The 18150-nt window shown below is 38.9% G+C and overlaps 1 protein-coding gene across 1 annotated transcript; it reads left to right on the forward strand.

Annotated features, from left to right (window-relative positions):
* Positions 1–668: 668 nt before the first annotated feature.
* On the forward strand, positions 669–10149 carry LOC132650617 (vomeronasal type-2 receptor 116-like; the record flags this gene model as incomplete). Its single annotated transcript, XM_060375963.1, has 3 exons — positions 669–783; positions 8741–9593; positions 10104–10149. Coding segments are annotated over 3 exons (1014 nt in total), but the record flags the coding sequence as incomplete, so codon positions are not given.
* Positions 10150–18150: the final 8001 nt, after the last annotated feature.

Below are 18150 nucleotides of genomic sequence, written 5' to 3' on the forward strand. Positions count from 1 at the left end.
GGTCTAAGATAGAAATATTTCCTGTCCTACAAAATTTCTAACATATAACAAACTAAAATTGCATTAGAATTTTATTAGTTATGTGATTAAGAATGCAACTGGTGAAAGTCCAATTTGATGATGTCACTAACGTTTGAAAAGAAAGGCATAGAACAATCCCTAGCATTGGGAGTCAAGGGTAAAAAACACAGTAACAGATTATAATTCACTAATGCCAAAACCATTTTCATGAGAAAATTAAACTTCCTTTTGCAGCTGTATCAGAGTGCATGGGTGTTACTACAAGATTGGAAATATAAAGGTAGAAACAAGTGTACTTGGAGGAAAGTATGATTGGATTCTTGTCTTAAAATCCATCTGTTCCAAAAATCATACAATAAAATGAGTTCTGGCTTACTGCCTCACAAAACAGAATATGTTGATGTCCTACACATTTCACACAACATAGGCAGTAGTGAGTCATAGTTTGGTCACCATAAAGGGATGTTAAACATTTAGTATTGGAAAGTGTGGTAAGTTTAAATCTCCATTCTACAGTCCCACATTAAAACCTCAGAGTTCCTCATAAATAAATACAATTTCCATAGGTTATGTGTATTTAGCCAAAATATTTAAACTGATGTTTTACATCATGATCAGTTTTTCTGTGTTGCCTTCAGACTCCTCAATCTGTATGTACACAAAGCTGTGGTCCAGGATTCTGGAAAGTTTTACAAGAAGAAAGACCCGTCTGCTGTTTTTCTTGTGCATTTTGTCCAGAGGAGCACATTTCCAACCAGACAGGTAGAAAAATAATACTTTTACTCAAACTGCTTGGGAATGGAGGTGGGGAAAGTTAAGAAGTGACCTTGGTGTCATAATGTAGTGCTGTTCCCTATGTTTCTAACACTTATCCCTGAATCTATTCTTAATCATTGCTGAAGGCACACAATGTATGAAGTTTAGAGTGGCAATTCTCATGCTATTGTTTCATATGCATCCTATTTAAAAAAATGCCTTTTGGTGCATGGAATGGCATCTCAGCTCTTGCAGTGTTCTATGCTATGAGCTCCCCATTAAATGTGAGATCTCCAGTTGTTCAGGATCAATCTGTATTTCTTTGATTAACAAACCTAATGATTCCTGCCTCAAAATTCCTCCAGGAAAAGTACACGTCTGATTGTTTCCGAATGCAAAAAAAAAAAACTGAACTACATTTATAACTGAGTTGTCATGTTTCAGTATTAACAATAGGAAAAGCAAGTCTTTGTAAATGAAAATATGGCTGCCTGTTTAGGGTTTTGGTCAACTATGTGATAACATATACAAGTAATATCATATGAAATGAGCAGGTGGCATTTTTAAATACACAAACCACACACACATACAAAGACACAAACACATTTAATGAGAAAAGAGGCCATGTATTTGAGAGTGAATAAATACAAGGTGGGTCCAGAAGAAGGTTTAGAGTAAAGAAAAGAAAGTTGCAGTGAGGTAATTATGTTATTTTTAAAATGAAATAATTTACAAATAAAAACTCAGAAGGAAAATACAGTAATAAAATGTGAATCTACTATTTATTATATTTACAAGGCCAATCCTTAGAAAACCTAAATAATAATAGAACTTTTTTTTCTTTCTTTTTTTTAAATTTTTCATCAATTACACTTTATTCATTCTGCATCCCCCCATAAGCCCCTCCCTCCTCCCCTCCCAATCCCACCCTCCCTCCTCCCTCTGCTTGCATGCCACTCCCCAAGTCCACTAATAGGTGAGGTTCTCCTCTCCTTTCTGATCTTAGTCTGTCAGTTCACATCAAAAGTGGCTGTATTATGTTTTATTGCAAACAATCAAATGTTGGAAAATTAATTAAATATTCTTTATATTCTAAGATCTAATGCTATCATAGGTTAAAATCCTTGCAGAGGGATACATGACTTCAAGTCCTATGTTAAAAAGGATGTGGAGAGAGCAGGCAGCCTTGCCTTGTCCCTGATTTCAGTAGGATCAATTTGAGTTTATCTCCATTTAGTTTCATGTTGGCTATAGTCTTGCTGTATATTGAAACTTACTATGTTCAGGTATGTGCCTTGTGCCCCTGATCTCTCCAAAATTTTAAATATGAACAGGGGTTCAATTTTTTTTTCATCTATGGAAATGATCATGTGACCTTTACCTTCTGTTTGTTTATGCGGTGGATTACATTGATAGATATCCATAGACTGAACCCCTGCTGCATACCCGGGATAAAGCCTGTGTGACAGTGGTGGATGATATCTTTTATGTGTTCTTGTATGTGTTTGTGAGTATTTTATTGAGTAATTTTTGTCCATGTTCATGAGGGAAATTGGTTTGAAGTTCATGTCTTTCTTGGGTCTTGACTGTGACGTGACTGCAGCTTCATAGAATTAATTTGTTATTGTTCCTTCTGTTTCTATTCTGTGGGATAGTTTGAAGAGTATTGGTATTAACTCTTCTTTGAAGGTCTGGTAGAATTCTGAGCTGAAACCATCATGCCCTGGGCTTTTATGGATAGGGACTTTAATGACTTCCTCTACTCCTTAGGGGAGATAGGACTTTTTATTTACCTGATACTGATTTAACTTTGGTAAGTGGAATCTATCAGGAAAATTGTCCATTTTATATAGATATGAAATTTTTGTGTTGTATAGGCTTTATAAGTAAGACCTAATGATTCCTTCAATTGCCTCGGTTTCTGTCCTTATATCACCCGTTTCATTTTTGTTTGTTTGTTTGTTTTGTTTTTGTTTATTTAGATAGTATCTTTCTCCCTTTTAGTTACTTTGGCTACGAGTTTGTCTCTGGTTGATATTCTCGAAGAACCAGCTCTTGGTTTTGTTGCTTCTTTGAATCATTTCATTTCTAGTATGTTAATTTCAGCACTGAATTTGATTATTTCCATTCATCTACTCCTTTTGGCCCTGTCTACATCTTGCTGTTTTTCTCTAGGTCTTTCAGTTGTGTCATTAGATTTCTTGTATGAGATGTCTCAAATTCTTATATGAATTTTCCTCTTAACACTGCTTTAATTGTGTCCCATAAGTTTGGGCATATTGTGCCTTAATTTTCATTGAATTCTAGGAAATCTTTAATTACTTTCTTTATTTCTTCCATGACTGTTACTGAGTTGTTCAGGTTCCATGTGTAGATGTAGGCATTTTGCTCTTTCTGTCGTTGTTGAGGTCCAGATTTAGAACATGGTGGTGTTATCTGGATCCAAGGGATTAGTTCAGTCTTATTGTATTTGTTAAGACTTGCTCTGTGCCTGAATATATGTTCAATTTTGGAGAAAGTTCATTGATTTGCAGAGAAGAAGGCATATTTGTGTCTGGGTGAATCTTTCTGAGGTCTTCTATTAGGTATTTTATTCATGACCTATGTATGTTTCATTATTCCACTGTTTAGGTTCTGTGACAATGATCTGTCACCTGGTGAGAGTGAGGTGTTGAAGTTTACCATTATTATTGTGTTGGGACTGATGTGTGTTTGAAGCTTTAATAATGTTTTCTTTCACAAATGCAGGTGCCCTTCTATTTGGGACATAGTTGTTCAAGATATTGTTGTCCTCATGGTGGATTTTTCTATAATGAAGATGAAGTATCCTTCGCTTCTGTTGATTAATTTTGTTTGGAAGACTATTTTATTAGATATTAAGAAAGTACTGCCACTTTCTCCTTGGGTCCATTTGATTGAAAAACCTTTTTCTAGCACTTTACTTCAAGGTAGTGTCTATCTTTGAGACTGAAGTGTGTTTATTGTATGCAGCAGAACGTTGGATCTTGTTTCCATATCTATTCTGTTAGCATGTGTCTTTTTATCAGATTGTTGAATCTATTGATGTTGACAGCTATTAGTCACCAATGAATTTCAGTTCCTTTTATCATGGTGTTATTGTGGATAGTGTGTTTGTGTGCTTGTTTTCTTTTGATTTTTGTTCTGGTGTTATCTATATCGTGTGTTTTGTGGATGTAGTTGATCTCATTGTGTTGGAGTTTTCCTTCTAATAGCGTCTCAACATCAGGGATAGTGTATAGATATTGTTTTAATTTAGTTTTGTCATGGAATATCTTGCTTCCTCCATCTCTGTTGATTGTAAGTTTTGTTGAGTACAGTAGTCTGCTTTGGCATCTGTGGTCTCTTCGCATCTGCATGACATCCTCCCAGGCCCTCCTGGGTTTCATAGCCTCTGTTGGAAGTCTGGGGTGATTCTGATAGGTTTGCGTTTATATGTCACTTGATATTTTTTCCTTTGCTGTAAGCCTCTTGTATGTTTAAGGTTATCTCTTTCTTAAGGTTGGAGAAATTTTCTTCTATGATTTTTATTAAAAATATGTTCTGCACCTTGGAGCCTGGAATCATCTGTTTAGTCTATTCCTATTGTTCTTAGGTTTCGCATTTTCATGGAGTCCTTGAACTTTTCTGATTGTATGTTTTCTTTGAGAGATAGATCAGTTTCTTCAATTGTATCTTCAATGCCTGAGATTCTCTCCTCCATTTCTTGTATTTTGTAGGTGATGCTTATCTCTGTGGTACTTGATCTCTTCTCTACGTATTCCATCTCCAGGGTTTTCTGTGTGTTTTCTTATTGATTCAAATTCCATTTCCAAGAATTGAATAATTTTAATAATTTCCTTCACCTGTTTAATTGTGGTTTCTTGTATAAGATGGTCTCTCTTTGTTTGCCCTCTATTTCCCTGTATTTCTTTGAGACATTTGTTCTTTTCTTCACTATATGTCTCTAATAACTGCATAAACATAGATTTAATGTCCTTTTTCTGTGTTTCAGCTGTATTAGAATATCCATTGCTCTCATGGGTGGGTTCTGGTGGAGCCAGGATGTCCCAGTTTTTGTTGACTGTGTTTCTATGATGGCCTTTGGCCATCTGGTTCTCTGTAGACTTACATGTTTCTTCCTGGAAACTGTACCAAAGACTGGATCCTTCTGTCTTTGGAGTTTAGAGTAGTATTCAGGAAGATGTCAAATGTACAGTTGCTCAGAAATGGATACTGTCAGTTCAGATGCCAGCATCTTGACGGGCAGGGCACATGGCAGTGTATGGACACAAACATGTAGGGACTGGTGAATTGAAGCCCAAGGGTTTGCATGCACTGGCACCATAAATTTTGGAGTTCATGTACTGGTGGTCATCATTAGCAAAATGCAGGTGCATCAGGTTATGTCTGTGGGATTCCTCAGAATAAAGCTGGGCTGCCACTTACAGGCCTGTCCCAAACTGTGCTCCCTATACTCAGATTCCTCTGAGCTCTGCCTTCTTGGATCTGCCATTCCTGTAATTTTATTGTTCACATGGTGTCCACAGAGTGACCAGTAGAACAGTGGCTTGGTGGCTTAGATGCTCTCCCAGTAAACCTGAAGCTTCCCTACAGGGAGTAGGAGGGATCCAAAGTCTGGCTTCTAAAGCAAACAGTCCCTGGATATGGGGATCCAAACTCACTGGAGTATATGAAGGGGCAGGTGGCCCAAATTTTGCTACTCCTGATTCTGTGAGATGGCCACAGAGGGCCTGGATCAGAAGGACTCCATTTCTTGGATGACCTTTCCAGAACAGGAAGCAGCAAAGTTGATGCTATGGATCTAGCCACCTGTCCATAGACTGGACTTAGAGTCTGCATCTCTGCCTCTCAGATAAGGTGCACACTGGTCTCCACTATCTTGGATTCTCCTTGTTTTGATCTTTCATTGTTTTCTTTTTTGGCGGGAGCCTTTTGTAATTTTGTGAATTTACACTTGGGTCTATTTAGGTTGCTGAATTACTGTTGAATTCATCTTTGACTAATGGTTGCTTGGACAAATCTAAAACTTATCTATCTCATGACCATTTTAAGCTGACTAGAATATAGTATGTTTTAAAAATATTTCCTTAGAATATTATGAATTTCGTTGAATTCTGTAGTAATGTTTTTCTGTAATTTCTGATTCTGTTAATTTGAGTACTCTATTTTTTCCTTAATTTACTTGAGATATAGGTCTGTCAATTTTCTTTATCTTCAGAAAGAGACAGCTCTTCCTTTGGTTAATTCTATGTATTGTGTTCTTTGTTTCTGTTTCACTCATTTCTATTACAAAGTTATTATTTCTTTTTATTATATTATTAATTAATTTGTGTACTATCACAGCATCTGCTCACACCTCTCCTCTCAGACCCTCCCTCTCACCTCACCTCCCAACCCAATGTACCCTCCTCCCTTTCTTTCCAAAAAAAGAGAAGTCCTCCATGGATATCAACCAGCCTTGGCATATAAAGTTTCAATAAGAATAAGCACAACTTCTGTTATTGAGGCTACACAAGGCAGTCAAATTAGGAGACAAAAGAGTCAGAGAAAGTTTGGTCTTGCTCTTAGGTGTCCCCATAAAGACAAAGCTGCACAACTGTTATATATGTGCAGAAATCCCATATCTGTCCCTTGCATGCTTTACTGTTGGCAGTTCATTCTCTGTGAGTTTGTGCCAGGAGCCTTTCTGTGGGGCAATCCCGAGCATGGAAAGGAGAGTTTTTTTGCCTACAGGGTGCTCCAGAGAGCAGATGATGGGTCAACAATGAGAGGGAGTTAGTCAGCTGCTGTGGTCAGTGGAATCTAGCAGCTGACTTACAACATAAAGACCTTTCTTTGCCTCTGACTTATTGTTGACAAGGCTCTTCTTGTTTATACAAGTTTCACAGTACAAACACAGATTAATGATTATACAAGTGGTACAGAATGGGTGTTTGATTTTTTTCATTATCCGGGGATAAAAGTTCAGTTACAATTTAATAAGTACACACAAAACATATTTGATTATCATTATTAGCCCTATAACTCTACTTTAAAGAATTTAAAGAATGTCTCCTTCACAGAAAACACATTTAATATGTGAAAGCCTGCTTTTAGGCTGGTTTTGTTTGCAGTATGAGAGCAGTCCAGAGAAACAAAAAAAAAAAAAAAAACAAAACAAAAACAAAAAACAAAAAACAAAAAACAATAAAAAAACCACTTTAACTGGTCTTTTTATGCATAGCAAATACAAAGAAATATCTTCTTTTACTATATGTATCATTATTTATGCTACAAACTAGAAAAAGTTTATTTAAGTCAATCTATCTTATTAACTAAGTTTTATTCCGTCAGGAGTGTATCCTCTGTGACCTTCTATCTTTAAACTACATTTTCAGGGAGCTCTAAGCCTATAATAAAAGATCTTAAACCTATACATGAATCTCCAGGCCTCTCAGGGTATGCATATTGCCTTTGTTTACCCTGTACCAATATACTATTTAGAGGCACATACCCCAAGAAAACTCCTGAAATAATGGTCTCATCTCTCTATCTGCTTAACTCTGCTTAACAATTTCCAGGGCATAAAAAAGATTTTCAAACAGTGGACAGATAAAGTTAAGTTTAGTATTTTCATAAGGCTCGGGTCTTATCAGGGCTGGCTGCATTGTCTTCCTCTATGACCTGGTAAGGCTGCTCCCTGTTAAGGGGAGGTGATCAAAGAGCCAGCCACTGAGATTAATCCAGAGGCAGTCCCTGTTCCCCTTACAATGCATCCAGCTCTGATGAGACCTGCCATGCTAGGGTTAGAGGGAAGAGGAGGAAGACCACCTTATCAGCAGACTTGGAGAGGGGTATGGGAGGATATGAGTGTCGGAAGATGTGGAGGGCATGAGCAAGGGTGCTACAGCTAAGATACAAAGTGAATAAACTATAAATAATTAAAAATTCCTAATTAAAAAAAAGACTCAGACATAATTTTTATATAGAAAAAAATGAACAGAAATTGAATCAAAGTGCAGAAAGTCCCCAGTAATGCAACAAACAATTAAAAAAAAAAAAACAACAACAAACAGAAGTTAGAGATAGAACAATTGTAACAATCTCAGCTTTGCTGGAATAGCACCAAGCAACTATACTGGCTTATGACTCTCAACAATTTCAGTGAATATGGCTCTGTTATTCTCCCTTTGTGATTTAACATTTTTGTAGATTTATGGTATTTATGACATGCAGGTTATTTTTCAGTCTTCAGAATATTACTGGAAGAACAAGAGTGAAAATTAGAACTATTCCCAGGATTATTATGGAATTAATAATGAAAGACAGAGTCCTTTCCTGAGTCGAAGGATGTGAAAGACTAAAGAAATTTATTTGAAACTTCCACAGCTGAGATAGGTAATTATTGTTCTGAGATTATAGCTGGAGTTTGTTGATGCAAGGGCTGTATATTTACCACCAAATCAGAACTGTTCCATAGGTCATGGAGGTGAGACCTAACTTATTCCCATGTTACCTTAGAAAAATTATAGGAGTGGGATAACAAATATCCACTGATACAGTGAATAACAAGAAAAATGAGAGGAACCCATGATGATGGAAGCAAGGAAGTGCATTTTTATACATTGATGTCATCAAAATACAAAGTACACATATTTAGAAACTCAAAGTGTAAAAAAAGCATTTGAAGGCTTACTTAACAGTATTACTTTATCTGAATATAAATAAAATAGATTTCATTGCCCCAAAGAAACAGTGATAAGCTGTTGAGCAGAAAGCTTATTTATAATTAAACAAGATAAACAATAGAAATGCGAATTATAAAGAGTTCATGTCCTTGACAGTTAACAGGATGCAGAATATACCATGGTACACACATCATTGGAAAGCAGTTTAATGAATTAATTGTGCAATGAATAGATACTTATATAAGGTGAAATGTTGACCCAATTTCTCCACACAGATCAGCAGGAGTGCATCCCTTGCCCAAGTCAAGAATACCCAAACCCTGAGAGAAACCACTGCCTGCCCAAGGCAGTGACCTTCCTTTCCTTTGAGGATCCTCTGGGAATTGCTCTGGCCTGCACAGCTCTGTGCTTCTCTATCAGCACAACTGCAGTTCTGGGGCTCTTTCTCAAACATCGAGAATCAGCCATTGTTAAGGCCAATAACCGGACTCTCAGCTACATCCTGCTCATCTCCATCCTCCTCTGCTTCCTCTGCTCCTTTTTCTTCATTGGACACCCAAACACAGTCTCCTGCATACTGCAACAAATAACATTTGCACTTGTGTTCACCTTGGCTATTTCCACTGTTTTGGCAAAAACTATAACTGTAATTCTGGCTTTTAGAGTCATGAAGCCAGGAAGAACAATGAGAAGGTTGTTTGTCTCAGGCGTCTATAATGCTGTCATTCCCGTCTGTGTCCTGATCCAACTTATTCTCTCTGGAGTCTGGCTGGGAACCTCGCCTCCATATATTGACTCAGATGAACACTCTGAACATGCTCATGTCATCATTATTTGCAACAAGGGCTCAGTTACTGCTTTCTACTGTGTGCTGGCTTACTTAGGGACCCTGGCCTTAGGTAGCTTTACTGTGGCTTTCCTGGTAAGGAACCTGCCTGACACATTCAATGAGGCCAAGTTCCTGACATTCAGCATGCTGGTCTTCCTCAGTGTCTGGGTCATTTTCATCCCTGTCTACCAGAGCACCCAGGGCAAAGCTGTCATGGCTGTGGAGGTCTTCTCCATATTAGCCTCTAGTGCAGGGCTGCTTGGGTGTATCTTCTTCCCTAAGTGCTACATTATTCTCTTAAGACCAATATCAAAGAGGCAACATCACAGAACCATATGGAGAGCAGTCCACCTGCATAGGGTACAATTAAAGGTTAAGTTAAAGCAGGGTGATCCGGGGCTATTTGATAGCACATCTCACGCCAAGGCAAAAGTCGAGACATGTTCATTTCTTCCCATGGAATACATTCATTAATTCTCCAGCATGAATCTTGCAGAGCAAAATTGTGGTAATTTACAAAAGAGTGAAAAAAAATGTGTGGCTGACAGTTATTGACTTCCAATGAAAGCCCAAGCCTTCCTTTCCAATTTAACCTTACCTATTTGCCTGAGCTGTAACTGGGGTTTCCTCTTTTTCAGATCAATGAAAACCTAATTTGTTGACGTGTCTGACTTTCTTCAAAACTGTGTTTGATGTCATACCATTTATTTATTCTTTGTTTTCCTTTGTACAAATACTTCTGGCAGAGGATGTTGGCCATATGTTTATGCATTAATCAATAAACTCATTCTTTAGAACTGTTAAAAAAAAAGACCTGATAAAAACTCTTTGAGATGTATTAAAAACAAAAAATAGCAAATAAAAATTGATCATTTTGATGTATTAGTTTTCTTTTTTCTAATAAAACCCATTAGTATAATAAAATTAAGTTATTTACCCACTTTTAAGTAACTTTTTCTTAAATGTATATTTAAACAAACATAAGAGCTCCTCACTTTGTCAAACAATCACAGACATTCTATTTTAGAATAGAAGCTGCTGCTGAAAACACATTTTAGTAAGTTATGCATGTTATTTATTAATTTTTGGACAATATACATATTCAAAATGTAATTACATGAAAGTAATTGAGATAAATAGTACATGAACAAATACTTGTTTTCTTTGTTATTTTATGGGGTTTTTATCCCTGTTATATACAGGGCTTTGGGTGATATCTGAGATTCTTCTATAGACCAAGCATGAAAATCAGTTTCTGGAAAGGTTTTGGTGGTGTGTCTTTTAAACAGTTGAGCAATTCCAGAAATCAGAGTAGAAAATTTTCTAAACAGAAATTATAAATTTGCTGCCTGATTCTGCTCTCTTTTCCTTGACATACTTAAAAATGACTTGACAACCCACTCTACAAATACTTGCTCAGTCACCTTCATTGCTATTCTGTTCACAATAGGTAGGAAATGGAAAGTCATAAATATGTTTAACATGATAAATATCATACATATAAATAGATGTAAGTAAAAAAAAACAAAACCATAATTGAGGTAACCCATATCCATAAGACAAATATCTTTCATTCTCTACTTTGGGGCATCTAGCTCCAAATGTTGGTTTGTGCGTATTCATCATGGAATAACTGTAGAAACAAGAAGGCATGGTGGGTAACCAATACAATGGCATGAACAATTGATCTGATTGGGATAAACCAGGGGAGGTACTCTAATTATGAAGGAGGATAAATATAAAAGAAGGAAGTGAATGAAATAACAGTAAACTTTTGGAGAGTTTTAAGCAATCATACTGTGAATTATCTACATAAAATCCCTATAGTACATGTAAGTCCATTCTTGACTATAAACATGTTGCAATCTAGATACTTTTAATAATGCACACAGATAAGTATAGTTCACCACTGACCAAATTTTATGCTATTGCTATATCTAACCTGAAAACTACAGTCCATTTCCAGCCTGAAAAGATGCTTTTTGTTCGGTCTGAAATATCTGAAAATAACAGAATACAGGAGGAACTAGGAAAATGAAGAGGTGCCATGCTAACTCCTGAAAGTTGAATTTCCACCAACTATCAGATTCTTGGAGCATAACTTTATAGTTATTCTCAAGTGCCTGCTTTTTCAACAATACATAAGACATTGAAGACATGGCATGTATGCTTGTGGGTGTTCGTGTTCCCCTTAACATTCACCATAGTCCACCTAAAGAGGAAAGTACACACCAACCCTTCACTTTCCAATGGTAACCTGCCTACAAGATTTACTGGTGCACTTGTGGCACAAATTTCATGAAAGTGACCAATTAATATTTGGTTGAGTTTCAGGAGGCCCACTCCATGAAAAGGAGCCTTGATCCAACATGGCTTGGGTGGCCAGGAGCCTAAGTCTACACAGGTCAGGGACATCAGAAAAATGTAAATGCTATAGTTGTGCTAAAGGAGCACAGCTGTATTCACAGATCGGTGCCTTGTTCAGCCATCATAGAATACTTCTTCCTGCAGCAGATAGGAACAAATACAGAGACCCACATCCAGTTGATTCTCAGACAGTGAGAGGCCTTGGACCATTCCACTCTAAATGAGATGTCTCCAGCAATTCCCTCCCCTAAGGGCTCAAGGAACTCTGTGCAGAGTGTAAACACCAAAGAGGATGAAGGACAGGAGGGTAAGAAGGCCTTTTAAACACAGCAGGACCAACACACATATGAATGCACCCTGACCCACAAGCTAGCTTTTCTATCACATTCCCCTGTTGGGGCTACCTTGCCACACCACAGGGCAAGAGGATTCACTGAGTCCTGATGTGCCTTGATATAATGGCATGGGTGGGTGGACACAGGGGAGGGGATGATCCCCTTCTCTGAGGAGCCAGGTGAGGAGTGATAGGGGAAACAGGGAGAGTAGAACCAGGAGGAGAGGAGGGAAGGGTCTACGACAGGGATGTAAAATGAATCAATAAATATTAAATAATAATATAATAATAAATGAGGGGGCTGGAGAGACGTCACAGAGCTTAAGAGCACAGGCTTCTCTTCCAAAGATCCTGAGTTCTATTTCCAGCACCCACGTGGCTGCTCACAACCATCTATAGAGAGATCTGGCACTTTTTTTCTGGTATGCAGGCAGAATACTCTACAAATAATATATTTTCAAAAAAAAAGATCCCCTTTCTCCAAAACAGAACACTCACTACCTCTTTAAATAATAATAATAAATTTTAAAGATAGTTTTCTTTCTCCAAAGGGCCAAAAAAAAAACAAACTAATCGGTTAGCACCATAAGCGGCAACAGATGGCAGCAGAAATATTCAAGGGCATATTTGTGGGTTGTCAAGGCTACAATATATATTCACTTCTTTTGTATGCCTGTGGCTTCTGGTTTCATGCTTTCATGGTATTTCTGTGTGAGCGAATATCTGTATCTCTGCACCCATGTTTTCCTCATGTTTTTTCTTTGCTCCTTTTATTAATAACATTAGGCACTTCAACCATTTTATTGATTTCTGGAAGATTGGAGCCTGACAATTTCTTCTTTCTGAAATATGAAAGTGTGTGCCCGTGACATAAATCCACCTCCCCAAACTAATGATCTGGCCTGCCATTTAGCATTTTCTGGTCTAGGGTTGGTGCATTTCTGTGCTTCTTTGCTATCACCGCTGTGGTTTAAATAAATTTGTGAAGTACTAAGCCTTTCCTGGCCAAGGGCAATCCCAGAATTCTAAGCCATCCCTTGATTATCTGCTGCTACTGCTTCCTCTACTATTTATTCTACATTGGCCACCACAGCACAGTCATCTGTGTCACCCAACAAGCCACTCTGAGGCTCTGTTCATGAGTCATTTAGGGTGTATATGTTTGAGAGAGAGAGAAAGAAAGGGAAACAGAGAGATAGAGACAGACAGACAGAGAAAGAATTCTGCTATATGTGTGTGTCTGTAGTTAATGCTATAATTCAGGAACACTGAGGCAGTTGCTGGTATCAATAGCCTATCATCCTTCTCATTTGCTCTTGGATTCAACTTGTTGTCTGTGAAGTTTGCTGGGAATTTCTCTCCCATGTTAAAAGAGTTGCATACCCTGAACCTGACCGCCCACCTAATCATGGGAATGAGAATGCCCACAGAGGCTCTGTGTCTACAGAGTCTGACTAACCCATCAGAACTGGAGTGATGTGGAGATGTTGATGTGTCCAGAGCCTGATAACAATTTGTCTTTGGCCATCTTTAGCCCCTATTTGCCATTCTTTGCCAGCCTCTTGGTTGGACCTAGTGTCTTAGGACTGATGAATACCTGTAGGGTCATGCTAAATAGAACACAAGCTTCTTCCAGACCGGTTGTTAAGAATTTCACCTTATGGTATTGGAGGCCCATAGCTGAGTTTCCTGTTTTGCCATAACCCACTTTTCTAAGGTCTAACTGAAGAGCATTTATGGCTCTTCTGATAGTATATATATTTAATGGGATTGCCTCCACATGGGAATGTGTAATTTGGAGTGACCTGAATCTATGCCTCCGGGCCATGGCAATTGTCATGTTCAACAAGGACACAACTCCTGCTTTCTACTGTGTTCTGGGATACTCAGTTGTCCTTTCACTGATGAGTGTCCACTGTGATTTTTCTGGCTAGAGCTTTCCTGACTGATCTACAGAAGCCAGGTTCCTGACACCCAGTGTGTTGGTGTTCTGCAGTGTCTTAGCCACTTTCCTGACTGACTCCTATAGCACCGTGGGCAAGGTCAAGGTAGTTGCAGAGTTTTCATGGGAACCCAGAAATGTCGGTGACTGCCTTCTACACTTACAGTCAATATTGTGAGAAGATTTCTACCAATAAGCCACAACACTGAGGACGAGATCATGGATGCCTTTCATAGTTCTGGGGCTACAGAAAAGGCTCGGGGTTAAAAGCACTTGTTCTTGCAAAGGATCAGGTGTGTTTCCCACCTGGTAGCTCACCCCATCTGTAACTCCAGTTCCAGGGGATTCAGCTCCCTCTTCTGGTCTCTTCAGGCACCACGCATCCACTTGGTACACAGGTACACCTTTTCACGTAGGCAAAACAGTCATATGTGTAAAAATAAACAGATGGGATTTACAGTTCTTAGGAGGGGGAAAAAAGAAGATTAGTAAGTAAAGCTATTTTATTGACCCCACAGCCACAGCTTAAATTTACATAATCCCAGTTTAAATGTGCCCAGTTTAAATTCTTCTGCTCAGCCAGGGCCCAGCAAGTCCTTGCTCCCTGAAAAAGAAATTCTGGGATCCCTGCCACACTTTCTTTAATGAGTGCCAACTCTCCCAGTGAAAAACAGGCCTGGTCTCAGAAAGGTAGACAGTTATTATGAACTGTTTTTATAGAAATCAAAGAAGGCAGGAAAAACTACAAAAGATCCATAGGGCGGGGGTTGTGGTGAGACACAGGGTTCTATTTTTATTTTGTAAAGAGAATATGTGAAATCCTTCTACTGAAGAAGAAAGGTGTGAAACACTTGACAAAATATTCTGCCTGTCGAGGCCACATTACCACAGTGCCTCTCATTGGCACCTCTTAAAAAAATGTGCTTTTCTAGTTGTGAGGATGATTGCACATTTACTTTTTAAAAGAGACATATGTTTGTGTATAGTGTGTGTGTGTGTTTCCATGTGGGAGAGAAGAGGACACTGGATTCCCTGGAGTTGGAATTACAGTTGGTTAGGAGTTGCCTGACATGGCAGAGCGATACATTTAAGTATTTTATTATGTGGGAGATACGTTATGCATACAAAGTTTGGAAATGTTAAAATGTGATAATCCCCCCCACACACAAAACAGATAAATGTACTATCTGCTTCACTGTTCTCACTTTAGCAGCCCAAGCCTGGAACCTCAGCATTCAGAAGGCTGAGACAAAAGGATCACAAGTTTAAGGCTGGCCTCCCCACCTCCCTCTTAAAAGCTGCTGTTTACTCAGTCATTGCTAAGGCAGCATACAGCTTCCTAGTGGTCATAGGTAAGAAATAATTATCGTCCTGAAAATACAATGATAAATTTAATTCACCATATGGTGACATGAGCCCTTGAGATGAACTCAGCAGTATTTGTTTAAACTTATGTGTGACCATAATAAAGAATCATTAAGACATTTCTTAATGAAATTAAGACACTTCATTTCCTTCCTTGAAAAACAATGCCTCCTTCTACAGATGCTCATTACACATTCATTTATGTTTTAGAAAATTTATGGAACATGAGCTAAAAAAAAGTGGGACCAGGGCTGGGCTCAGATGATAAGAGCATAGGTTGTTCTTCCAAAGGTCCTGAGTTCAATTCCCAGCAACCACATGGTGACTCACAACCATCTATAGTGAGATCTGGTGCCCTCTTATGGAGTGCAGGTGTACATGCAGGCCGAAAACTACATAATAAATAGATAGGTAGGTAGATAGATAGATAGATAGATAGATAGATAGATAGATAGATAGATTGGAAGAAATAAAGAAAGAAAATAAGAGTGAAAGAATGATGGGACTAACAAATTAATACCATAATTCCTTCTTAAAAATGTTTCTGGAAATGTGATCCTCCTAACTCTGCCTCCTGACTGCTTACCCTACCCTTACCCTGTATGTTCCCTCATACACTTAGCCTAGAAATTTCAGTTTAGATAACATAGTCTGAAGAAGAAGCCCTATTTTTTTTTTGGTGTCAAATATCACCAAATAATATTGAAATATTGAAGCATTTGAGGCAGGAACAAGCAGAATGCTGGAACATGCGAGAGACTAGAACAAATATGTTAAATTCTCAGCATGCTGGAAGGAGGATTCTGTCAGGTTTCGTCCAGCATCTCCAGTGTCCAGTCCTTTTGTTCTGCATACATATAATTTCTCACAAGTATCATACAGTTCTAAAATTATAAATGTATGAGATGTGCAGGATGAAACTAAACTGTAAGCCAATTTTAACTATGCCAAATAAAATAATGGCATAATGAATTTTTGAAGATATTATAGCCAAGGATTTATTGGCCATGTATTGTTGATGTTTTGACTGGAGACATATTTTTATGTCTCAGTCAGGTTGAGAATTGTTTCCATGTAAAGGGATCAACAATATAAGTTACCATTATTATTGAACATACAATCATTATCATGTTGAAATAAAAACAATGTTGGATAGATCAAAGTATCTTTTTGGGGGATCTTGGGTAAGTGTTGTATTAGGCCAAGCTGCTACCTATCTCCCGAGAGGTCTTCCATTAGAGAGACAAGCCGGTTGCCTTGAGCAACAGAAAAGGCATGTTTTAAATAAACTTTATATAAACTCCTTTTTAATTTAGAATTTAAGCATACCCTAGGTATCCTGTACCTGTTTAAAGGTTTAGGCCTAGGTTTTTATATATGCTGTAGCTATTTGTCCTATCCCCTTTTTTAATATAGAATGGGAAGTTATGCCTTTATAGCCAAACTTTATTTAAACTCCCTCTTACCTTTAGCATTTAAGCATACCACAGGCATATTGTACCTCAGTTTTACATTGGTTGTGACTATTTTTTGGCTTGCCCCCTTTTTTTGCACAGGATGGGCCTTTATAGCCAAACTTTATATAAACTCACTTTCCCTTTTAGCATTTAAGGATATGCTAGGCATCTTGTACCGGGAGTTTTACATTTGTTTTGGCTACCTTTGGCCTGCCCCCTTTTTGATATGAAAGGAAGGAAGGAGGGAGGAAGGAAGGATGGAGGGAAGAAGGGAGGGAAGGAAGGAGGGAATGAGGGAGAGAAAGAAGGATGAAGAGAAAGGGATGGGAGGGAAAGAAGGAGGGAGTGAAGGAGGGAGGGAGGAAGGAAGGAAGGAAGGAAGGAAGGAAGGAAGGAAGGAGGGAGGGAAGGAAGGAAAGAAAGAGAGAAATAAAGAATTCCAGGCTGCCCCAATTGCTTGTGAATTATTTCGAGACAGGGTCTCTCTTTGTGGCTCCAGCCAAGTCCCGGACTTGCTCTGTGGACCAGGATGGCCTCGAACTCACGCCTCCCTGAGCTCCAGAACGCTGCAGAAACCTACTCACCACCTTCCCCTCTCCTCCCTCCCCCAGCCGGCAGCCCCCACCGGGTTTGGACTCACTTGGCAGCGTCCTTGTCCTCTGGAAGCTCCTACCGTTGTGGGTCTCTTGTGTTCCACCTTGTGAGAGAAGAACGCTGTGCGGGGGTAAGTGAGGAGAAGGTCACAGTTAGACACACTCCGGGGGTGGAGGAGAGGAAGGGGTATCAGACCTTTCAATTGTCTCCCCAAGACTTTAAGATGCTTCCTGGATTCTGGAGGCAGAGGAGGAAGAGGAGAAAGAGAAGGAGGAGGAGAAGAAGAGGGAGGAGGCAAAAGAGGAGGAAGTAAGAGGAGGAGAAAAAAAAGGAGGAGGGAGGAGAAAAAGGAGGAGGAGGAGAAGGAAAAGGAGGAGGAAAAAGAGGAGGAAGGAGAAGGAGGAGAAGAGGAAGGAGGAGAAGAAGGAGGAGAAGGAGGAGGAGAAGGAGAAGGAGGAGGAAAAAGAGGAGGAAGTAAGAGGAGAAGGAGAAGGAGGAGAAGGAGGAGAAGTAGGAGGAAGAGAAGGAGGAGGAGAATGAATTAATGAATGAATGAGTGAATGAATGAATGAGTGCACAGAGGACTGAAGGATTTGCACATAGGGTTAAGTCCATTGCCTGCGCGGAGGGAGCCCAGAGAGAAGGAGCTGATAACACATCGTTATCATTATAACGTACTAATAACATGTTTACCATCCTCCAGGTCGCAGTACAAGGACCCCCATGTGACCCCTCAGGCAGGTTACCCAGAGGGCCGAACGCTTACCATCAGACCAACCTCCAGGAGGTGACCTCTG

This window comes from Meriones unguiculatus (assembly GCF_030254825.1).
Source record: "Meriones unguiculatus strain TT.TT164.6M chromosome 13 unlocalized genomic scaffold, Bangor_MerUng_6.1 Chr13_unordered_Scaffold_28, whole genome shotgun sequence".
NCBI lineage: Eukaryota > Metazoa > Chordata > Mammalia > Rodentia > Muridae > Meriones > Meriones unguiculatus.